Source organism: Panthera onca, chromosome C2 (genome assembly GCF_046562875.1).
Source record: "Panthera onca isolate mPanOnc1 chromosome C2, mPanOnc1 haplotype 2, whole genome shotgun sequence".
NCBI classification, from domain to species: Eukaryota; Metazoa; Chordata; class Mammalia; order Carnivora; family Felidae; genus Panthera; species Panthera onca.
The window spans coordinates 143,530,813-143,556,014 of record NC_138347.1 but is presented as its reverse complement, the minus strand read 5'-3'; the positions used below and the strand labels follow the sequence as shown (position 1 = coordinate 143,556,014).

At 42.1% G+C, this 25,202-nt stretch overlaps 1 protein-coding gene across 17 annotated transcripts in view; it reads left to right on the top strand.

Moving 5' to 3' along the window:
* Positions 1-434: 434 nt before the first annotated feature.
* Positions 435-25,202, top strand: part of NEK10 (NIMA related kinase 10) — a 225,778-nt gene continuing 201,010 nt past the window's right edge. For 2 of the 17 annotated variants that reach the window (XM_060638502.3, XM_060638504.3), the window contains exons 1-5: positions 440-670; positions 17,436-17,546; positions 17,770-17,830; positions 23,414-23,544; positions 25,084-25,182. In XM_060638502.3, coding sequence (XP_060494485.3) covers positions 17,473-17,546; positions 17,770-17,830; positions 23,414-23,544; positions 25,084-25,182 — 365 coding nt within the window. In that variant the 5' untranslated portion in view covers positions 440-670; positions 17,436-17,472. Of the gene's footprint in view, positions 671-17,435; positions 17,547-17,769; positions 17,831-23,413; positions 23,545-25,081; positions 25,183-25,202 lie in introns of those variants that run through there. The other 15 variants (XM_078432414.2, XM_060638497.3, XM_060638491.3 and 12 more) reach the window with 13 other exon arrangements.

The window sequence follows — 25,202 nt, the reverse complement described above, 5'->3', positions numbered from 1 at the left end:
TCTCATTGCCTGAAGTGTGCAGTGCACTCGAGTAGCCAAAAATGTGTCCCCGCCGTATGCAAAGCATGTAGTGTTGATCCTTTCAAACTAACCTACCCTTTGCTTTGGGAGAGAATTGGTTTTCGTCCATAGCACTTCTTGAAACTAAGATGAAGCAGCTCTTTTCCCATTTTACTTCACCCATTTTACTTCAAATGCAAAAGGTTGGGCACGCCAAGTCCAGGAAAATCCACCGAGTTGAGGAAGCGTGTCCCCAGGCTAGTAGCTCTCGGTCCCGGTGACTGGCTGCTCGCTCCAGCTTGCAGCCTTGGGGCTAGAACCTGCGCGTTCCATGGTTGCTACGGTAACCCTGGGGCAGGTGTCACCCGTCGCCATGGCGCTCGGTACGCCGCAGCACGGCTGTTCCTGATTGGCCGAGGCGCACCGGCGCAGCGGAAGAAGAGGTGTCGGCATTGGCTCAGCCGGCGCCGGTTGGTGGCCTAAAGCGGGATTTGATTGTGCCAACGGTGCGGCCGGCGGTGCAGTCCCCGGGGTGGAGGGGACCGGCGGTGGGCTGGGGGGTGGGCGGGGCGGGCCACCCCCCGATCCGGAGCCGCCGGTGGCAGCAGCAGGGACGATGAGGAAGAGGACTTAGAAACTGGCCTACAGGAGGGACGCTCCCTCAGGCGCGGTGAGTGGGGCGGGAGCGGGCGTTCCTCTGCGCCGGCGCGCGGTTTGAGGCAGGGTCTCCAAGGAGAGGCCCGCAGGTCCTTGAGGAGCAGCCCCGAAGCCTCCGGGCGTCAAGCTCCACTCGCCTTGGGCTCCGGGCAGAGAGTGCGGGCTGTCGCGGGTAGGCGAGCCGCCGAGAGCCCGTCTCCTAGCAGGTGGGTTGGTGCCGGGCGGGGGGATGGCGGGCAAGTGCATCAACGGTGTTGGATGGCCCGTCCAGCTCCAGGAAGGAGTTATTTTGGTTACGTGGCGCCTGAGTGTGTGTCTTCCGATCTTTCCCGATACGCCTGCCGCCTCATTCATGAAAGGCTTTATGGGTGCCGCTTTTCCGCCTTCCCCTTCTGTGATGCTGCTTTGCCCCTCTGCTTTTCTGCGCCACGTGGGGCGAGCCTGTCCGCTTCTATGCCTTCAGGCCTCACATGCCTGCCCCCCTTCATCTCCAGCCCTGGGCTGCTCCATTAAGGCCCAGACCCCCAAATTCAGCTGCCAGTTAACTCCACACGTGTGTAATCCTAAAAGCCATCTCCCTCCACTCCCACCAGCCTGCCTCACCCTTGGATTCCCTATCTTGGGCAGCTCTATCCGTTCAATTACCAAAATCCCATTCTGGGCAGTATCTTTGACATCACCTCTTCTTCCGCATTTCCACCAATGATCAAGTCTGTACCCTTTTTAAAAAATATTTATGTGTTTATTTATTTATTTAGAGAGTGAGTGGGCGGGGGGGGGGGTGGTGTGGGCAGAGAGAGAGGAGAGAGAATCCCAAGCGGACTCCACACTCAGCACAGAGTCTGATGCGGGGCTCTATCTCACGAACCAGGAAATCATGATCTGAGCTGAAATCCGGAGTCCGAGGCCCAATCCTCTGAACCACCCAGGCGCCCCAAGGGTATATCTTCTAAATAGCTGCCAAACCAATTCCCACATCACCATCAACATGCTCACTGTATTCTCTCTCACCAGTCCCTTGGTTAAGTTCAGCAGCCGTCCCATCTTTCCCGCTTCCAGCCTGGCCCTATTTTAATCCGTTTTCCCCATGAGTGTTAGAGTGACCTTTCTAAATAACGTGAGGCCAGCTCGCTTCCTGCAAAGACCCTCCATTATCCTACGGCAGCCTCCTTAGTCAGGCCTTCCATCAGCCATTCCGTCTTGTCCGTTCCCAGAACACGCCGTGTTCTCTCCCGTGTGTGGCAATTGCACCTGTTGTTCACGCTGCCCGCGGTGGACTCCAATTTTTGCAGCCTCCCCAACCCCGTTCTCACTTGCTCCCCAATCTTTCTCTGTGTGTTGCCTCGTTACTTTTCTGCTCCCTTCTCTAGACCCTCTCTGCGAGGCCAGGGGCTCTGCCTGTCCTACTCAGCACTGTTGTCTCTCTCTCAGCCCCATGCACAGAGTGGGGGCTCAACAAAGACTGGTTAAGTGAATGAATCCCTAAAATGAGAAGGCACCGTTCTTCGTGACATCCCTATGAGTTCCAGAAAAGTCAGAAATGATTTCTGGCCAATGAAGCTTCTGTGTACAAAATACGAAAGTTGAGCTGGTGGGTTTTACTTACATTTTAAGACCCTTGATGATTGGAAACTGTTTCAACTCACAGTCTTTCATAATCATTAGGATGGTCGCTATTATTATATGGTGTATGTTTCAAATGGGAAATAGGGACTACAGCATAGGTTGTAAGAGATAAGCTTTGGAGTCAGAGATACAAGGAATTGAATCCGGGCTTCAGCATTTTAGTTCAGTGGCCCACAGCAAATTACTTAACCTCTTACAAGCTGCTGCTGCTTCTTTTTTTTTTAAAGTTTGTGTATAATAAATTTTTTTTTAAAGTTGGTGTAAAAATAAATATTTTTGAGAGAAAGAGACAGAGAAAGAGAGAACAGGGGAGGGGCAGAGAGAGAGGGGGAGACACAGAATGCGAAGCAGGCTCCAGGCTCCGAGCTGTCATCACAGAGCCCGATGCGGAGCTCAAACTCACAACCTGTGAGATCGTGATCTGAGTCGAAATCAAGAGTGGGATGCTTTTTTTTTTGTTTTAATGTTTCTTTATTTTTGAAAGAGAGAGAGAGAGAGAGCGCGCGCATGAGTGGGGGAGGAACAGAGAGAGAGGGAGACACAGAACCTGAAGCAGGCCCCAGGCTCTGAGCTGTCAGCACCAGCACAGAGCCTGATGCAGGGCTTGAACTTGTGAACTGTGAGATCATAACCTGAGCTGACGTTGGACACTTAACTGACTGAGCTACCCAGGCACCCCAAGAGTTAGATGCTTAATGGAACTCAGCCACCCGGGGGCCCCAGTCAGCTTCTTTATCTGTACAGTGGGCTGATAATAGCACATATTTCATAGGATTGTCTTAAAGATTAAATGTGCATACTTCCTATCAAGTGCACAGTGCCTTATACTTAGTAAATATTCACATATTTACAAAGTTGAAATATTTACATGGATGTTTGCAGCAGTTTTATTCACAGTTGCCAATATTTGCATTTTAGTGGGTAAATGGATAAACCATGATACAACCAGACAATGGAATATTATCCAGCACTAAAAAGGAATGAACTATGAAGACTTGAAAAATCATGGAGGAACTTTAAGTGCATTATATTACTAAGTAAAAGAAGCTAATCTGAAAAGGCTGCATGTTGTATGATTTCCACAATATGACATTCTGGAAAAGGCAGAATTTTGGAGACAGTAAAAAAGATCAGTGGTTGCCAGGGCTTGGGGGTTGGGGAGAAATGAATAGACAGAGAACAGAGGATTTTTAGGGCAGTGAAAAGACCATATGATATTAGACTGATGGATACATGTCATTATATATTTGTCCAAACCCATAGTATGTACAACACGAAGAGTGAACCCTAAGGTAAACTGTGGACTTTGGGTGATCATGATGTACCAATGTAGTTCATTCTTGGTATAAAAATTGTTTTGTTTTTTTTTTAATATTTGTTTATTTTTGAGAGAGAGATAAAATGAATAAACATCTCTCTCTTCTCCCCCACTTGTGCTCTGTCTCTCTCAAAAATAAATATTAAAATATATATATTTAAGTCATTTTTATTTTACTTTTTTATTTTTAAAAATTTTTAACGTTTTTATTTATTTTTGAGAGAGAGACAGAGAGAGACAGAGAGAGAGAGAGAGAGAGAGAGCGAGCATGAGTGGGGGAGGGGCAAAGAGAGAGAGGGAGACACAGAATCCAAAGCAGGCAGCAGGTTCTGAGCCATCAGCACAGAGCCCAACGTGGGGCTCAAACTCATAAATTGGTATAAAATGTACCATTCAGGGGGTGTGTGGATGGCTCAGTCGGTTAAGCATCTGACTCCAGCTCAGGTCATGATCTCACCGTCCAGTCCATGAGTTCAAGCCCTGCGTCGGGCTCTGTGCTGACAGCTCAGAGCCTGAAGCCTGTTTCAGATTCTGTGTCTCCTTCTCTCTCTGCCCCTACCCTGCTCATGCTCTGTCTCTGTCTCAAAAACAAATATTAAAAAAATTTTAAAAATGTACCATTCTGGTGAGTGATATTGTTAATATGAGAGGCGACGCAGGTGTGGGGGCAGGAAGTATATGAGAAATCTCTGTACCTTCCTCTCAGATTTGTTGTAAACCTAAAACTGCCCTAAAAGTGTCTTAACAAAGAAGAAAAAAATAACACACTGAAGGTAAGAATAGTGAAATTTCCACAGTCAGCCCACAGAAGTTATAAATCAATCTTTTAATTCATTCAAGTGCAATTTCTAGGACATCCTCCTACTTGGTCACAAACTTTTGTGTATTGTCAACAGCTCCGTTACAGGTAAGACACTCATTCATTCAATGAACAGTCACCATCTGAGGTGTCCAGGATGTCATGTCAGATAAGGGTGGGTCGAAAGAAACTAACCAGTCAAGTCTTGAGTAGGTGAAAAAGGGCCTGGAATGTTACTCTGACTTTCAGAGCCAGTCCATTTTTGAGACTGAAGTCAGAGTGAACTGAGTTGAGCACTTGGACAGGGAGAGGAGCTAGAAGGTCATTCAAACAGTTAATGAACATTTGTTGAGCATCTGGGAATTGAGCAGTGACACTGTTCCTTTAGAATTTATGTTCTCGGGGAGAGTAGAGCAGGGCCCGTAGGGCACAGACTCTGGGGTCAGATTGCCTGGGTTCAAATCCCAGCTCCCTCACTGCTGGATATGGGACCTCTGGCAAGTCACTTCACCTTTGCACCTCAGTCTCCTGTCAAATGGCGTTGTTTTATCATGTGAATCAGTACCGGCAGATTTCTTAGAACTGTGGCACGTCCGTAGGAAGTACCATGAAAATGTAGCTATTTGTATTTCATTCTACTTGGGAGAGAGAGACAGGTAAAGAGGTAAAAATAAAGTAGGGTAAGGGGATAGAAAGTGTCAGCCCGGGGACAGGCTTGGATTTGGAAACGGGTCTCACATTTTTGAGAGACTTGGTCTTCCATAGGAAAATGAGCTTTAAACACACTCGTGAATCTGGCTGACATGTCTGATGATTAAAGAAACGATGAAAATGAGCGCTGAAGAAAGTAGATGGTTTCTCATAATTACTCATACTTACCTAGAGGTAAGGCTTACGCTCATCTCAGCCAAAATTTCTATAGTCATAATAAAGGTCATACACTCAAGTCGATCGATTTAGCATCAACTCAGAACATATTAAATCTTACATTGGGGATAATTATAACTGACCCTCAGCAAAGTCAGAGTGACAAAATGACAATTAACTGGCTCATATCTGGAAAAGAAAATTAAAAAAACCCTTGTATGAAAATTAAAATAAGAAGTAGAGGAAGAATGGATAAAGCACAGCAGCCATAATATTGTCCCTGGGCTGTCAGGAAACAGTTACACAGTATTCAGTGTATTTTTCATGAAGGACAGGGGATTGTTAATTTCAGGTACGTGTGTACGAAGTAATGTTGTTTTATTACAGTGGTAAACGTTTCTCTAGAAAATTCACTTAGGCAGATAGAGAGCTGGATAAATGCCACCAATAAATGAGAGTTAGTACAGCATTAGATTCACAGGGAAGGCTCTCCCTGGCTATAAATTCCTATTCTGCCACTTACCAGCTGTGTAACGTGGACACATTCCTTAACCTCTGTGGGCCTCAGTAACGTCATCCGTGAAAGGGGACGATAGTGGTAGCTGCCCTCCAGGTTTGTTAGGAGACTTGTATTAGTTAGCATTACGGAAAGCACTTAGAATAGCACTGGCACGGGCTAAGCACCATGTAAACATTTGCTCTCGTTATCATTGTTTTATTACTAGATATGAGATCTTGGCCAAGTTACTTCTCAGTGCCTCAGTTTCTCCATCTGTAAGTTGGAGATTCAACAACACTACCTACCACTTAGGATCATTTCTTAAAATATGTATATTTTTAAATGTTTGTTTATTTTTGAGAGAGAGAGTGAGAGACACAGAATCCGAAGCAGACTCCAGGCCCCACACGGTCAGTGCAGAGCCGGATGTGGGATTCAAACTCATGAACCCGAGATCATGACCAGAGTCGAAGTCAGACGCTTGACTGACTGAGCCACCCAGGTGCCCCAAGGATTGTTTTGAAGATTAAGTGAATTGAATACATCAAAGTACTTATTATGATAGTAAACCTTGAATAATATTAGGTTTAAGAAATTAAAATCAAGACTACTTGTGACTTTGAAAATAAAGCTTTTTTTTTTTTCTCATTTTGTGTCCACTATTTGTCATCAATGAATCAAAGCCAGTGAATATAGACAAATGATTTAAAATTAGTATGACAGGGGGTGCCTGGGTGGCTCAGTCAGTTAAGGGTCCGACTTCCACTCGGGTCATGATCTCACAGTACATGAGTTCGAGCCCCATGCTGGGCTCCATGCTGACAGCTCAGACCCCGGAGCCTGCTTCAGATTCTGTGCCTCCCTCTCTCTCTGCCCCTCTCCTGCTTGTACTCTCTCTCTCTCTCTCTCTATCTCTCTCAAAAATAAACATTACAAAAAAATAAAAAAAAATAAAATTAGTACAACAGGCTCTTCGAATTGAAGTAATAGTAATATTACCCACGATAGTATTTATAAACAGCTATCATAATAACAATTACTTATATTTCTATAGCTATTGACAGTGTTAAAGGGGTTTTGCTTTATTTCATTTAGTTACAACTACCACTTTATAATGGGGATATTGTTGTTTCTGTTTCGTGGTAAAGGAGGAAGCTCATAATTAGGCCCAGGGACTTCTGGGGCCATGCCACAGGCACATGGAAACCAGGTCTCGTCCACCACCATTGCCCCTTTTGACTACGTCTCAGAGGTGCAGCCAGAGGAATTCACACTCTCAAACCTGTGACGTCTCCTCAGTGGAGACCACACAGTGATGTAATGTGCACATATACGCTACACTAGATGTAAATGTGAATACTTGTCTTCAGGAAATTTTATTGTCCTGTTCACGTATACTTGAGGTAGCCCCTGTTTGACATGAATATCTTATCTGCTTTGTGGCTTCCTTGTGTTTATGATGCGATTTTTGTCAAACCAACGTTCTGTAACAACTGGATCTGGTCAGCTGGGGCAAACTTATCGTTTGCTGATAATTTTTTTCCCATTACCTTTATTCTCTATGTGTCAACAATGATACACCAGTTATACTTGGAGCTTCGCAATCATGTTTCATTTGGGACTTTTTCATTCATTCATTCACTCATTCATTCATTCATCAATCATCCATTGAATACTTCTTTTGTTATAAACCAGCAGTGCTGGATGCTGGGGATGAGCAAATCCCTATCCCTATCTCTGACTAGTTCAGTGTAACTAGAGGAGACAGACATGTGTATTTATTGAATTATTGCCTGAATCTACCCTTTCATTAAGAACTGCAAGGCGGTGCCTGGTGAAGCTGTGTCCCCATCAAGGAGGTCAATGAAAAGTACCTTAAAGAATGGACACTTGAGTTGAGACATGGCAGATAAGGCTTCCAGGCCTTCCCATAGCAATCTGCTACTTGAGTCCAGGAGTAGAGATCCTGGGGTGTCCAGGAGAATTAGGTCTGGAGCAGGGTTTCAGAGACCAGGTATGAGTGGAGCTGGCTAGTGGGGGCAGAGGCATCATCTCTTGGAACACCTCGTTGGCCTTGTTAATTTTTGTTGTTACCCCCAGAGAGATGGGAGGCGCACAAAGTCTTAATTGGTCAGAGTTGCACCATATGAAGGGTGCTTTGGTTGCTGTGTGGAGATCAGGTGTTGTGTTGTTGGGCAGAGAGAATAAATGGAAGTGGAGGGACTGTTTAGGAATGGATTGCTGTAGTTCAGGTGAGTGATGAGGTAGACTAGGGTGTTGGCTCTGAGGGTGGAACCAACCCTAATATATATATATATATATTTGGTCCCTATTAGACCATATTAGAAATAGCAGAAAAAATATTAGAAATAGCAGGGACCATATTAGAAATAGCAGAAAAAATAGGATGTAGTGGCCAAATGACTGAGGGGGTGAGGAAGAGGAAAGTACCATTTTTCTGAGGTGCACCCACAGGGCCGTGCTCTGAGACTTTTTTGTGACTGTTTTGTTCCATACGTTGGCTATAGACTTAGAGGCTGCCACTCATTCATGTACCATCTTCCACCTCAGTCCACATTCCTCAGCCCCAGTTCGACTTCTACTCACTGTCTCCCCAAACCACTCCTAGGATTTTGCCTCCATCCCTTTATTCATTCACTCCCCTGGAAAGTTCTTCCCAAGCCCTACCCATTTTCCTGGGCCTTCTTCAAGTCCCCAGTTCATGAACCTTTCCATAACGTTTCAGCCCACAGCGATCTTTCTTTCTCCTGAATTCATTCAATTTATAGTCTCCTTTGGAAGTTAATTTCCCCTGCTTTTTGACATTTCTTGTGTTCTTATTTGATCCCATGTATTAGTCTGTACCATAAGAAACTATCCTGTTTTGTTTTTGTTTTTTTTTTTAAGACCCGATATCAGTAGTTTTCTACTGCGTAAACTACATATTTGTGATCTCACACACACACTGAGATGTGGATAGGTTGTTTTTGCAGTGCCCGGTAATGTCGTGTATGCACAGTCAGAGCATGATAGATCATAAAATGCACTTAAAATAGGGTGTTACTGGATGAAATTTAATTTTATTTCATGACTTAAAAGTACTTATAGTTTCTTGCAGTGCTGCCTAGTGTTAGGAACATGGATGTGTTAACTCAGTGTTCTCTTTACCCCGAAAAGGTCTAGGGGGTTGGACTGAATCCATATTGACTTATTACCACCATGACTCATTTATTATCGTGACTTATTACCATGATGGCTGACTTAGGGGGTAAGACATTTTTGACCATGTCTTATTCAGTGCAGTAGCTTCAGGGCTTGGCATAGATGAGGGGATCAATAATCACCTTTTGAAGGAATGAGTGAATATCATTGTCCCCTTTCTCACACAGAAACAGAGAATAGAATGTAATCTTGCTATGTTTGGGGTCAGTAAGGAAAGAGAAGTTTGATGTGCTACTTAAGTTACTTTCATTGACTGGTTAATAAAAATGTTCCCTTCATATCATCTGGACCTTTTTTGCCTTTTCAATACCACCACTTAACATATGGGCCTCAGATTTCGTTTAACACAGGTGCACGATAAGCTATGTCTTGAGCAGGTTTGGGTAAGCAGCCACACGAGGCGTGAATAGACATACCACAGGCATCATCAGGCAGTGACAGTGGAGGGGGTCCATAAAAGCTATATTCCTATCTGCAGATGTTTCCCTTTATCAAGAATGGTGTGAGTTTGAATGGGACTAAAGCTTGGAAAAAGAAAATGATAACGGTACCTGTGGCCACATATTCTAGTTGATTTTGGGAGCATCACCAACTTAGGCTAAGTTGGACTTAGCACAGTCCAACTTAGGTCAGTATTGGCCAGAGGAAAATGAAGGCAGAGTCTTAAAAAAGAGACTAACACACAGCAGATGGTCAATAAATATTTGTGGGAATGAGTGGGAGACGGCTAGAATACAATTGGAATTTTCTTATTCTTTGTACCTCCAAGTGCTTGTTTAAATAGAAAACAGAAAATTGTTTAAAGTATAAACTCTCTGCACAAGGAAGGTGTCAGTCAAGTCTACTGACTCAGGAGCAAGGCCATGATAATACCTGCCCTTGGCTGGCGACATACTCCTGCCAAAGGAGGTTCTGTAGCAACTGTGTCTTTGTTTTCCTCCATATGATAATATTAAAATACACCGCCTACCTATTTCACATGAGTGAGCAAGGAAGAATGAATAGATGTTTGCAAGCACCCCAGGGTCCAGGAGGTGAAGTTATGCAAGCATCAGTTGTTATTAGATCACCCTTTGCCCTCGGCTCAGGGCCAATGTCAACAAGTCGTCCCCTTCCCATCTACCCAGAGCTTGCCATTAGGATTTAGGCCCTGAAGGTAAACTGGGCTGTATTCTACTTTTAAAGGTGCTCTGTGGCCTTGGACACCTTTTTCCTCTCTGGGCCTCAGTTTCCTCATGTATTAAACAAGGTGCACTGAATCACGATCTTCAACTGATGACCGGTCTGTTTTATTTGTCCTGTGCAGGAGTTTTGTTTTGCTTCATTTTTAATGTGAGTTTGAATCCCTTTAAGGGAGGGTGTATGCTTTCTCAGTTCTGACTGAGGCCCTATGTATGATCTCCTCTATACCTGTCATTCACTTACATTCTGTTCCAGGGCCTGGAAGGTATCAGAAACCCCCACACTAGATGTTCTTTAAGGTTTTTCATATGACTGTTTCTGTTCTGCTAACTCCACACGTGTTTCCCATTGAAGAACAATAACAATGTGATATAAGGGATAAAATCAAGACTATGGTTTAGAGAAGCAGACTCTTTTTCAGCTGTAACAGGTATAAGCAAGTCACGTTTCTTATAGGAGTTCCTTGACTTTTTGATCACTTTACTTTCAAAAAGAGAAAGAGAGAGAGAGAGAGAGAGAGAGAGTGTGTGTGTGTGTGTGTGTGTGTGTGTGTGTGTGTTTTATTTTCCAGTCATTTGACCAATTTAACATGACACTTTCTGTGCAGAATAGTTTTTTAAAACACAACCAATTTGGAAAGACCAAGCACTATAGTTCTGTGAGATTAAGGGCTATTATTCTTTGTAAAAAGAAAACACTTTCTCTATTCTCACAGCACTTTTAATGAGCTCAACTGCTCAAGTGGCCGATGCAGTTTGTTTATTTTGAAATAATTTTAGATTTACATAAAAGCTGCAAAAATAGTACAGTGAGTTCCCTTACACCCCTCCCTCAGCCTCCCTCAGTGTTAGCCTCTTGCATCACCGTGGCATGATCAAGATTAAGAAATTAACACCCAACAAATTCATTTTAACACAGTTTTATTATTTCTGGTTAAAATTCTTTACATAAATTGTATCTTATTTTAACCACTTTGTTTTCAAAGAGCCACTATTGAAGGAATATTGAGAAAAAAAAAATGCCACAGTAAAGGACTTAGAGAAATGATGTCTCGTTTTCACTGCCACTAGTTACGGGGCAGAAAGTTTTCTCAGTTTCTTTAATGTCTACTTGAGCACAGACAGAACCGCAACTTGTAATCTGATACGGAGGTTGACTGTCATTCATCAAAGGAAATAAGGACTCCCTTGTGTTGGTACAAGGAAGTTATAAGTTCCTTTTGTGGTAAGCATTATAACAATTTATTTTAGTGCTTTTTCAAAATAATAAACCTGATGTAGCCCAAGTGGTAATTAACTGGAGTCATGTTAAACTCTCTTACTGTTATTACTTTCCAAGTGCTGTTTTTATTTTAACCATTAGTAAATGTAGTAAATAAAGTGTGGTATTTCCAAAGATGCAGCCTAAGTGATTAATAAGAAAAAAGGTATTAGTGGGATTTGGAGCTATTTTCCATAATGAATCAAATGACTTTTCTGTTTTATCTTTAGTAAAGATGAGGCCATTTAAGGATCTTCTGAACAGTTAACTGTGGAATAAAAAAGAATTTCCGGGTAGAGAATCTGAAAACCATATCACAAATACCCACCACATTATTTAGTCAGTGGGTTTATATTGTACAGTTTAGATTAATTACAGTCAGTCAGGTGATTTTACCGTAGCCCGGATTTCTTTCTCTGTTATATGTGTTTACCCTGCAATTACCAAGAGATCACGAGCAAATGAGGTGTGTTTCTCTGGGGACTTCTTTTAGCATTAACCCACATTTCAAACGACAATAGAAGATAGGAATTACTTTTGAGAGTCTCTTTGAAATGGATTAAAAAATTCAACAGTGAGTCAGTACTGTGATTATGTCTGTACTTGACTAGGACTGTAAACATCAAACTCATTTGGCGATCCTGTGAGGCATGGAGAGATCATTTCTCCTCCCTCTGAGATAGTATTTGGGTCCCATGACTGAAATGGGCAAAAGGAAAAATACTGAAAGTTTCTGTTCTGAAAGTAATATGCACTAGGATTTTATGTGTAATCTTTCACTTCTGTGCCCCCTCCCTTTTTTTTTTTAAGAAAAAAAATACTAAATTTCAGTTTTCCCACTCAGAATCAAAGGAAAATCCACCTGAACACAAGTGTTTATGTAGCAAGTCTTGTAATCTCTTTGGCCTCATCTCCTCTGTAAAATAAATGTCAGAAAATGCGTGGGTTTCATTTTTTTTTTTTTTTTTTAGCAGTGGAACCCTTTTCTCAAATGAAACTGTACACCGAGCCCCAGAGAGGTGGGACCGCTCTGGTTTTAAGTGGGGAGCCCACGTTCAGTCTTCTTGGCCTTGTTTCTCCTTTCCCTGGGCTCACTCTCGCCCTCTCCTGGCTGTCTTGGAATCCACAGCTACTCAGGTCCTCTCCGGCTCTACCCTTGGGGCAGTGGTTCTCAGACAGTCATCTATCTAGGATTGCTGTGAAATCAAGATTGCTCTTTGGAAGGAGAGACTTCAGATTTCTAGGCTATTCAGGTGGTCTTCAGACTGGTATGTTACTGGTCCACGAGGAGACAAGTACAAAATTGAGAGTGTTTAGAAATGTTTACAGCAATTCAACATTGCTGCGATATTTAAGCACATGATCAGTGGCCTTACTTTGCTGAACAGGATATGGACCAACAGTATTGGTCCACGATAGATTCACGAATTTGAAAAAACCTAATAAGTTGTTTAAAAAGCACTGTTCATGAATATTATCTTATATAAAACTCTAATTTCCCTCCTGAAGACTAAATAATTGAGATACTTCCTCAGTGTGTTCAAGACTTTTATAACATTACAAATATTCATCAGTTGATTTGATTTATGAGGAAGGAATATTTATGAAAGATTTTTGAATTAAACGAGTAATGACACAGGTCTGTTTTTGAAATAGTTCTATTATCCATTGATCCATTAAATTTTTTTATACAGTAAATATTTGTTGTTTGCCTTCCTTGTGTGTGGTGAATAAGGGAGGTTCAGGGGCACCTGGGTGGTTCAGTCGGTTAAGCATCCGACTTCAGCTCAGGTCATGATCTCATGGTTCATGGGTTTGAGCCCCACGTCAGGCTCCGTGCTGACAGCTCAGAGCCTGGAACCTGCTTCAGATTCTGTGTTGTCCTCTCTCTCTGCCCTTTCCCCTCTTGTGCTCTCTCTCTCTCTCTCTCTCTCTCTCTCTCAAAAATGGATAAACATGAAAAAAAAAATAAAAAAAAATAAGGGAGGTCCAATTCCTGCTTTATGGGGGAATCAGGCAACTGCAATATTTTGTGCACAGATTTGCGATGTGGGGAGTCCAAGCTGCCCTAGGACACTGAGGAGGAGTGCCAGGCTTGGGAGATTCAAGGAGGTTGTTATCCTACGATCCTAAAATAATTGTTAAAAAGCAAATAATTCATGCACTTTGCGAAAGATACCTTAGCCACTCCTTACAGATTATGACACAAATGCTTTCTGAGCTTTTGTACTGTGCTTGTATCATGCCATTTGCTATTTGGCATGTGGGGATGTACTTGGGGATAAGACAGACACGATCTCCGCTCACATGGGGCTTATGGTCTGGTGCAAGCATACCGGGAAATGGACCAGAAGATTTCCAACACTGACGAGCTGCAGAAGGAGAGGAAACAGAGTGGATGCGGTAAGGATGAGTCTCTGGGGGTGAATATGTTGTACAGGTTTGTCAGAGGAGCCCACACCACGGAGGGGACATCTGAGCAGAGACCTGAATGACACAAAGAAGCCAGCCTGAGAATGAGAGAGGAACAGCAAGTGGCAAGTGCCGAGGCTTTCGGGCAGGGGTGAGGTTGCCACCTTCATGAGCCAGGGAGAAGGCCCGCAGGGCTGAAGTGCAGTGAGCGAGAGGGAGAGAGGGTGGAAGGATCGGAGAAGTGAAAGTCACGGACAAGGTTGAGCAGAAGAGGGAAACATGAGGCTGTGCCGAGTGTGCATCCACAGCGAGATTCTCATACCGTCGCCACCCACAGCCCTTCCGTTGTGGTTGGTGATCACAGGGACGAGGTGAGTATCCCACCCGGAGCCTGTCGCATCCCTGGGACCGGTGGTGTGTCAGGGTGTTGACTTCAGTGTTCCTTTGCTTCTTATAGTCAGTTCCTGTGTCTCCTTTTGGGGGGACTCCCCCCAAGCTCCTGGAGTCTCTTTACCCCCAGACAGGAGTGTATGGCTGGCGGTTAAGACCTTCTCCAGGGACCCTTAACCAGTGACTGGTATAATCTCTACTCCAGAGCTCCCCGTGGAACCATGCTAGGCTGCCCTCTGGAGAGCTCTGGCTTTGGGGGAGCACCCTTGCTTGATCTTTCCGGAGGACCCTTCCCCAATAAATTGTCTCGACTTGATGTAAACTGCCCTCCCCGCCATCCCCAGGTTTGGATTATAACCGTCGGTATAACGTGATCATTTTTGTTCATTTAAAATGGGGTTAGAGGAAATAGTTCAGCATTCTCAACTTCTCAAAGTTTTCTTCAGAATACTTTCCATTTCACCAGCCATCAAGTGGAAAGGATTTTGTTTTTTTATCCTAAGACAATTGTCTGTTTCTACCGATTCCGGTGGATTTGTTTACTGTTTAACTAAGTGAAACGTTTCCAGAGACTTATCTATTCTCACTCTTCCAGCTCACAGAGTAGACTTTAATCTTAAATTGATAAAACTATTAGATGATTATTTCCTGTTCACACACCAGGTCAATCAAATTATGGAGATTAAACAAGGGAATAAGGCGGGGTGTTTAGCAGGGTATGATCTGGATAGATATGCTTTCCAAGGCTGGCAGAAGCAGCCTGTGAGCTTTTCCACACGTTTTCATGTGCTAATCTTTGTGGCTTTCGTTTCCTACTTCTAACACAGTCTGTAGCTATGGTTTGCACGGGAATTGGAAGCCAGCAGGCCAGTGTGGAATTTTCCCTGTGCCTGGGAGGGAAAAGTAAAATCAGATGCTATTCATTTTGACTGGATTTCCATTTATTTTAGAACATTTGGGGGCATTTTAATATCTCTATATAAAAAGCACTTGGATCTCGGGCTTTTAGAAATTATTTACAGATTATCTGTCATCCATTCTTCCTTTCTTCCACTCTCTCCTCCTCCCTCCCTCCTTCCCTTCCTTCTTCTTTCTTTTTTTAGAGGAAAGTGAAATCAAATCTCTATCTGAATCCATCACAAAACATATTTTGAAGTCATGAAGTGGGATTTTATGTGCTTATGGTAGAATAGTATGCCTGTGGTAACCTGTTTTATCTTTAGCAGTGTTTAGTCGGAGATTGGACATGGTAAATGTTCAGTAAATATTTATTGATTGTATGAGTCCGTGGTGTTATGTCCTAAGCACAATTCTAAAATATCATATTGTGCTTTTGTTGGTGTGCATCTGTGAAGAGAGGCTTGGTCCCCAACTCTTAATTCCCGCTCAACTCTGTCATAAATATGACAACTATACTGGACAAATAATTTTTAAATCCTTAAACTGTCTTTGCACATTTAACTGAAGTTTTGCTTCATTCTGTTGCAGTGAAACACCCATTGGCACGTTCCTTTTTGCTTTTAAATATCTCTGAAACACTTGGATTTTGACCATCGATTTCACAATGCATGGAGGCATGCGATTATAAGACAATAACACATGCTTTTTCATGCCTGAAAATAACACTGAAGTCAAGCTGTGGCATTAAAGCACAGTTGGAAAATTTTACATCTAATCAAATTAAACTGATAGTATGTTTAATTTTGTATTTGCTATGCAAGTGAAAGCATGGGTATCTCCAACTTTTTGTTTCTATTCTGGAAATTAAAACAATTGAATCAGAAATTGATTAAGGAAAAAAGGGCAAACAAATAAGTTGCCTTCTGTTCGTTGGTTAAGTAATCTGTACTATTCCTTACTTATCTTTTGAGGGGATGTGGGAAACAGTATTAAAATTTATCCTGGGAAAAGTGACCATGATGACAGCAAAACTTACCTAGAAGATTGAAATGCCTATTGGGTTGTATTCCCAGGCTGGCCAGTCTCACTGTCCAGATTGTTTAAAAACAAACTTCAATTCAGTAAATTTTAAAGATAGAGAACAAACTGAAGGTTGCTGGAGGGGAGGTGGGTGGGGAGACGGGCTAAATGGGTGATGGGCATTAAGGTGGGCACTTGTTGGGATGAGTATTGGGTGTTATATATAAGTGATGAATCACTAAATTCTACTCCTGAAACAAACAAGCAAACAAACAAACAAATGCATTTCTCAGCTGGAAAAAAAAAAAGATCTTATTAACTTTATTCAGTGATTCATGAATTGGACAACATCCACTCTTGCAGATCGAAAGCAACTCTTAGGAGTTTTACAGGCAGAAGGGAGCAAGAACAAGGAAGTTACACTGGTCAAAAAGTGGATTGGGTATTGCAAGGTTACTTTTCTTTAAAGGTATAGCATGAGTTTATCAGGCAGATTATTTAATTAATGCTGATGTGGTGATTCCTGATTGGCTAGTTTAAATTTTCATATCTGGGAGTGCTGAAAATATAATTAAGTTTGGTGACCTGGGGCTTAACATAAGTGACTCCATTTTGGGCCTGTTGGCTTGCTTTTGACAGGATGTTTGAGTGAGTACAGGGGCTGTGCAGGACTGACCCAATTCTTGCTGAGTTCTCATTGACTACAGTTGACTCACCTGGGGTGGCAGTTTGAAAGATTTAGGAATTCTGGAAATCCAGTGAAATTTTGTGTATTACCTCTGACACTGTAACACTTATTTGCAAATGGCTGGGGCTTTTTCCAGGCTCTTAGAAGGATCACCTATGATGGAGACGAACTCCTTGAATTAGCAGCATATAGTTAAGGATACTTATCGAGAAAGACAAGTAGGATGGCATAAAAACATTAGTTGGGCTTCAGGTATTTGCTTATAGATGTATATTTTGGAAACCCCTAATGGGGGCACTTTTCCTGACAAGCAGAAATGTATATTTGTTGAGACAGTGGGTCAGAATATTTGAAACAGAGAATGACTCAGAAAACAGAGGCTTATGGGCCACTATACCTATAAACTATGCCCTAAATGTATCTGAAGGCCTTTGAAAGATAAATAATAAATGCTATTCATATGAACATTTTTATTGTTGTATTAGAAATAAATGTTAACTTTTACCTACTTAAGTATTATAAAGTGACTTTTGCCTGAGAATATTTTGGAGCACAGACTCCAACTAAAGTATTCCCCTCTGGTTTATTTTGAAAGGAATGCCATGTTAATTCTGGGGCATTGATGTTTTACAATGCCTGATCAAGACAAAAAGGCGAAGACCACAGAAAAATCAACTGATAAAAAACAACAAGGAGTCACCACCAGGTAACCCCTTACTGAGTCCATTTGAGAAACAGAGTAGACCTTTGACAAGGGCTACTCTGGGTTATGGTGTTTACTGAAAGGTTTGCTCATTTCTAGAGGTTTAAAGGAAATGGATACATTTCAGTCTATACAGGCAGGCCTCCGGAGGGCAACACCATCGGTGGGTGCCACTAGTTCACCTGGAATCTTTGGTTGGTTGACACTGTGTTATTCTTTCTCCTAGGGACTATTCAGATCTTAAAAGACTTCGTTGCCTTTTGAACGTTCAATCAAGCAAACAACAGGTAGTGTGTTCAAAGAATGTGCATGCATTGATAAAAGAGAACTCACATGTTTCCAAAGGGATTAATTTAACATTTTTATGAACAGTGTATCTATTTTTCTTTGTTCTTTTATATGTTTTGTTTTTCTTTATCTGGCTGTTTCTCTCATACCTGGTTCAGTCCTGCCAGAATTCAGCATCTACAGCCTTTTCATTCTTCTTCTCTTTATTTTCTGTTTATTGCCATGTGTCCTAATTATCAAAGCTCTTCAGTCTAGAAGCAGTATACTGTTCTATTGAATGCCTACCGTTTGACTCTTTGGAGTTTTGGGAACTTGATGTTTTCCAAAACACAAATTACTGAATTTTCTTTCTTCTCCCCTCCACCCCACCTCATGCTACCCAGTTCCTAGAGCACGACTCTTGATGTTTGCTGCAAATTTTATCTCACCGAAAAGAGGGGAAAAGAGTCAATTTGGCTATTTTTCTGATAGTATATATATATATATATATATATATATATATATATATATATATATTTAATTTTTTAAATGTATATTTATTTATTTTTGAGGGAGACAGACAGAGCATGAGTGGGGGAGGAGCAGAGAGAGAGGGAGACACAGAATCCAAAGCAGGCTCTGGGCTCCGAGTTGTCGGCACAGAGCCTGATGCGGGCCTTGAACCCACAAACTATGAGATCATGACCTGGGCCGAAGTCGACGCTTAACCGACTGAGCCACCCAGGTGCCCCAGCTTTTTTATATTTTTATCAGACGGAGAAAGGATGGTACCTCTGCTTGAATTTATCTTTAAACTTTTCTTTTTGGTTTTACCTCTGTGAGACTTTGGAGAATCATGAGATTAGAGGCTCTCTGTGAAGATTTGGAGAACAGCACAGCAATGCTAATAATAATGACAACAGCAGACACTTAGTTAGCACCTGTAATGGTAGGGATGGTTCTTGAGCCCCAGTGACCTGGCACCAAAGTCTACTATGTCATACTCGTCTAAATAAATTTGTTGAAGAACTCTTGTATAGTAGGAATCTTGATGGATTTTGTTATATCCATCAAACTAACAGAGAACCACAACATTTTCATCTAGTTATTTATAGTCAAGGATGACTTTCTAGTGAATTGATGGCATATGAAGGCCAAATAGTATAGATCCTGTTTAGGGAACGTTTACCATGTGTCTGGTGCTTTATTTGCATCACCCCGTTGAGTGACCACGACTTCTGCTTTCGCAGAATAGGAAACTGAGGCACAAACTGAGGAAACTGAGTGACTTTCTCGAGATCATACCGCCAGCTGATGGCTGGAATACAGGTCTGGACCCAAACACTACATCTTCGCAATATATGCCTCTCCCTACTGAGTTGTCTTTTAAATGACTTGGGAAATGAGATTCCAGTTCAAAAAATAGTTGGATAAACTTTGATTCGGAGTAAACACGGTTGTAAAATACCTTTTCACCTATCAATCCTTCTCTGTTATTTCGTGCTATGGCCCCCAGGAGCAATTTCTTCCCATCCAGCTGTGTCAGCAGTCACTCTTTCTCTTTGTCTATCTCTACTCTGCTAAAAGAATCTCCCTGGCTTACTGCTCACAAGCCTTCACAGACAATTGCCCCACATCACATCCATTCTTTTTTAGAAGGTAAGCAAGGTGACTCAGCATACGGTTTTGATTGTAGTTCCCATTCTTTCTCCCTGTCCATCCTAAGATGTAACCGTGATGTCAGAGACTTCTATTTATTGCTTTTGCAATCCCTTCTCCCAAATTTGTCCTTCTCCCAAATTTCTTTCTTAAAATATCTTAATCTGTTTCTAAGACCCAAATCTAATGACACCACTTCTGCAAACAAGCTTTCTTTTATCTTGTATTCTCGAAGTGATCTCTGTCTTCCCAAAGCACCTTTTCCCGCCCACAGTTGTAGCCTTATAGTCTTCCTCATTTTGGAAACACTTGTCTACGTGTCTTATTTCCAGACCAGACTGTATATTTCCCAATGCCGGCAACTTTGACTTTGCCTCTGGTTTAGTGTAGCCTTCGTTCAGTGAGTTCTTGGTCAGTTTTTTTCATATTGAATTGTGGCTAAAAATTGAGTTACATCATGAGCATGTATAACCATATGGCCAGGGTAAAAGAAACACCAGTGGTGTCTTTTTTTTTTTTTTTTTCTTTTGTTTTTGCCTCTAATCTTCCAACTTTGAAGTTCATGCTGACTAGATCTATTGTATCCCCTTTCAACACCACTTCCTTGTTAACACTTGGAGGGGTTAACTAAAGTGAATTTAATAGTTTCTTCTTCTTTAACAAATTTTAGAATTTGCAGTCTGCTGTCTGACAAGTTCACATGGCATAACTTTTTGTCAGCTGTTTCATATGTACAAAAATGCATATTTGTAATCCTTGAATTATTCAGAAAGTAGATGGTTCTAAGAAAAAATGAAAATGCCCTCACTAATATGAAGGTCCTGAGGTTCGCAAAATTCATTCCTAATTCTATTTAATTTAGCAACGATAAATGTTATTCTGAACACCCTCTTCTCTTTATAGTAAAGTAGTATGGAGAAGAACGATATTGGAAAGAACAAATCCAGCATTTGTTTATATCTTGTTTGTGAGAGAAGGAAGTAAGGAGGTTTATGGATATACATGAAGTATGACAATTTATGATAAATTGAAGCCAAGACCAAAGAAGAAAGAAGAACAAGGGTCAGGGACAAAGTAGAGTTAGTGAGGCAGAAATGCCCATCGAAATAAGCAAGTGGGCCACACATTTGGCTCTGAGATTTTTAGCAGTCAATTTGAAAAGGGTAATTTGGGATTAAGGCTCACTCACCTGAATTTCTGTTCTAACAAGACCTGGCCTGTTATTTGCAAATAGACCAAAAATGGCCAATTAATCTGTTGCAGAGGAAATTTGCTTTGCGGTTTAGGCAGAGACTTGCAAAGAACTGAGTGTCCTTTATTTGAATCTCTAATGAGCCAAGTCACTTCCCTGTTGTTTCCTTGTGTCCCAATGTTCTACTTTCGTTCTTTGTCTTGACTGCTCTGTGTATCTCTGTGTGTCTTGCTTAACCACGTTAGAGTTTGCTGTTTTGTGGGACGGTCCCACAGTGTGACACAACTGGGGACAGAGACACACTGAGGGGACAGAGGAGCCCCCTTCGTCATAACAAGGTTACAATAATCCTAACCTGTAAAACAAATCATTCAAGGAAAACAATTGCCCCAGGGTTATTGAAGCAAAGTGAAATGACAAAGTTGGTTGGAGATTTCACCAGAGGTTTTCACCAATATTGAAGTAATCTGCCAAGAGCTGGAATTCAGATTTTTCCCCCCTACATTCAAGGCCACAGGGAGCTGAGAAATCGGTTTGCAGTAAGTAAAAAAGATAGAAGAAAGAACAAATGAAGAACAAACAAATTACAGACTAGTTAATTGCCCCGAAATAGAAGAAGTTTTGATAAATACTGTGGAAAGAAAAGGTATAAGGCACAGTGTTCGTGTTCTGCGAGATAAGGTATAGAAAAGACATTTATAGATGTGACCAGGCAAGACAGGAATCCTGAATGAAGGGTGCAGACAGTAGGTGTGTGGATTTTGACAGGCATAAGGAGGCCACTTTTGGCTCAGATCACAGGGAAGGAGATGGTTCTTGAAGAAATGGGCTGGTTTTCCATCAGTGGAATTGGTGGAAAGGTATTATTGGTGAAATGAGTAGAATAATCAGGTATCTGAAGCAAGGAAAATAACAAGCATTTAAGTAAAATGGTGACCGGATGTTTCTATTGGAAGGAGTGATACATAATACTAGAGGCAATTGGGCAGCGTCTGAAGGCCCGTCTGCAGTTTTGTATGAGCCCATAAGCAACAGGGAATGTTGACATTGCCGAGCAGAAGTGACAGAGTCAAATTTTTAGGAAAGTTCTGTGCTTCATCCTGTAGTCTTTCTTCTTTCCGCTCATGCTGGTCAGGCTGCTCAGGTACCTCTCATTTTCTGGAGTACACACAGATGTCCTCTGTCTTGCAGCCTGTAAAAGTCTGTCTGGAATACTCTGAAATACTCTTGGCATCCTGGTCCATGGCCCACCCTGTCTCTCCTTTACTTTCTGCCACAACAAACCCTGGTTCACTCAACTTGCAGCCTCTTCTCGTGCTGGCTTACCCCTCCCCCACCCCACGGGACTCTGACCTTGAAGGCAGAGGTGGGTATCAGGCATGATAGGTGCTATAAGCGAGGTCCACACAGTAACGCCAACCAGGGACGGACTGAACAGCTCTGCCGGGAAGGCTCAGGCGGGTGCTCACCAGGAGGCTGAGCTGAGCCCTGAAAGGTGATCAGGAATCAGTCTGCAGCACATGCCCAGGCATGGAGTGGTCAAACACTACGGTGGTTTCTGGGACAAGTGACTGGTTTAATGCGGCCAGAATGTGGGGCACGGTTTTATATTTCTCTGGCATGTTTTGTTTATTTATTTATTTGTATCATATGGACTTGCAGATTCGTAGTTTATTCTGTGGTGGATTTATTTTTCAGTACTGCATAGCAAATCATTCCAAAACTTAGTTGTTTAAAACAATGATCATTTACTGTGTCTTACCTATTCTGCAGGTCATGAATTCAGAGCAGTTAGCCTGGATGGTTCTGGTTCAGGTTTCTGCCACTGGGTGCCCACTAGCCATGATTCTTTCAACATCAACTGGGGCACCGCTTCCAAGGTGGCTCATTCACATAGCTGGCAATGGGTGCTGTTTGTGGGTGGGAGGCTTCTCTCCACAGGGCTGTTTGTCCTCACAGCATGAGCTGGGGATTCCCCAGAACTACCCCCCTACATGTTGAAAAAAATTTTTAATGTTTATTTATTTTTGAGAGAGAGAGACAGGCAGAGAGAGATGGAGACACAGAATCCAAGCAGGCTCCAGGCTCTGAGCTGTCAGCACAGAGCCCGATGTGGGGCTCGAACCCACAAACTGCGAGATCATGACCTGAGCCGAGGTCGGACATTCAACCGACTCAGCCACCCAGGTGCCCCTAGTTGTTCTTGTTGTTGCTGCTGTTGTTTTTAAGTTAATTTATTTTCAGAGAGAGAGCATACATGCAAGCAGGGGAGGGGCAGAGAGAGAGAGGGAGAGAGAGAATCCCAAGAAGTTTCCGCTCTCTGTGTGCAGAGCCTGACTTGGGGCTCAATCTCCTGGCTGTGAGATCATGACCTGAGCCTAAACCAAGAGTCGGACGCTCAACCGACTGAAACCCCAGGTGCCCTGAGACGAGCAAGTTTGGTTCATGTTGAGCTGCTGTTATAATCAAGGGAGACTGAAAATACATAAATAACTGTAAGATATGACAGGTGGCGTTACAGGCAATGAAGAAAAATAAAACAGCATAAGGCAGAAAGAGTAAATGTTTAAGTCAAAGATGTTTAAATCTTGGAAAACCCCTAAATTTGACTTGGCTATCATGTTAATTATTGTTTTGGGAAAAAACTCATTCCCTTTATCCGGCCTCCAATTACCACTTCCCCCATTTTGTTACTTTGTTTATTCTGTGCTGGATTGTTATCCTCACGGGCTCCGTGCTTCTATTTCTGTAGCTTCCAGCCATTAACTTCGATAGTGCCCAAAATAGCATGACGAAGTCTGAGCCTGCCATCAAGGTGGGTGGACACAGAACCCGAGGTCAGTGGCATGAGTCCACAGAAGCTGTTGAACTTGAAAATTTTAGGTAAGAATCCAGTATCTCCCCTGCCTTCAACAACCTATTCTAATTAGCCCAAAACTTTGTTTGTTTGTCACGGGAGCTAAAATTTACAAGTGTTTCAGAATTTACCATGGGGATTCTTAATAATTTCAGTGTTTAAACCATTCCCAGAAATAGTGTGTAAATAACAGCTTAGTGGCTTTAGGTGGAACCGACAGAGTTTCAGGACACCTTGCTGAGACACCTCTGCCATTTGTTCTATGAGGAAATGGTTCCAAGTTGTTGGCCTGGCTCAGCTGATTCCAGGCTTTGTCTTCAGCGTTTGGTCTGTCCATACCTTGCCAGCAATGAGGAGGCATAAAAGAAGCCGTTGCTCTGAACAGATATGGTGGCTCAGGACTGTGGTTGTCAAAGCAACTGAGGTTTTCAGTTGAAGGGATTACACCTCACCTTTAACATTGAAACTGGCAACCCACATTCATCTGTCCTGTCACCATTTAGACCTGCCAGAAGTTGCACATTCTTGTGGGCCACTCCCCTTCCAGGAGCTGGGTCTCTCGGCTTTACAATGTGCTGAGGTCATCTGGCACTAAGTGCTGTGTAAATAATGAATGGTATGAAATATCAACATGAATATTCTAGAATGATCATTTATTTATTTGACCTAGATTTCTTCTCCCTGTCATTTTATGGCAATGAATTTAATAGTCTACAAAAGGCATACGACAGTAAATGGTTTATATTTAGTGAGGAACACTAAATTCTTTAAAAATGCTTACATATTCAGTCTACTGGTATCCGTGTACTAAGAATGCCCTCGCCTGGCTAGGGTAGGGACACGCTGTCCAATGACCAGTGAAAGACTGCAAAGGAAGAACAGTACAAATGACAACATAAGGCTGTAGAACTTGCCTTTGAGGTGATGTGTTCATGTAATTCCAGATTATTGGCTTAGATCTTAAAATTGGTCTATTTTAATATGCACAAAAATAACATATATTTTGTAGCAGTGCCACCATTTTGTGCATTATCTCTTATCCTCTCCCAGTTTTAAAGTGGAATTTATAATTTAAAGTAGTATTTATAACCTCTTTAATGGGTTGTAATATCAGAAAAAAGAAGCCGAAAATGGGATATCTCCAGACTTTGTTAAACACACATACACACACACACACACACACACACACACACACCATATGCAAACAATCAACAACCACAAAAACTTGTTTACAGCCTAATGCGGTGTCTAGATAATATGCACCAATCATTCTTTCTCTTTGCATACCCTTTTCCTCCTTCTGAACAAGTTTAGCTATTAAGTGTTTATAGGGAATCCTTTAGTTAAATGGTAAAATGAAATATATATGCTTGATTATAATCTTTATTATTAGCTTTATAATTTAATCCTTTTTTAACAGTGGACATGTGCCTTTAATAATGTGTTAAATCCTGAGAATCCTTCAATATTTCCATGAATATAGATGATCTTTGCCTGCATTGCTAACTTTGAGACAGGCTAAATAATTTTTATTACAAAATGCTTTTCTGTTTGTTTAATCTCAGTATAAACTACAAGAATGAGAGAAACTTCAGTAAACATCCGCAGCATAAACTGTTTCAGGAGATCTTTACAGCCTTGGTGAAAAATAGACTCATATGCAGGTAAGACTGTCGCAGAAAAG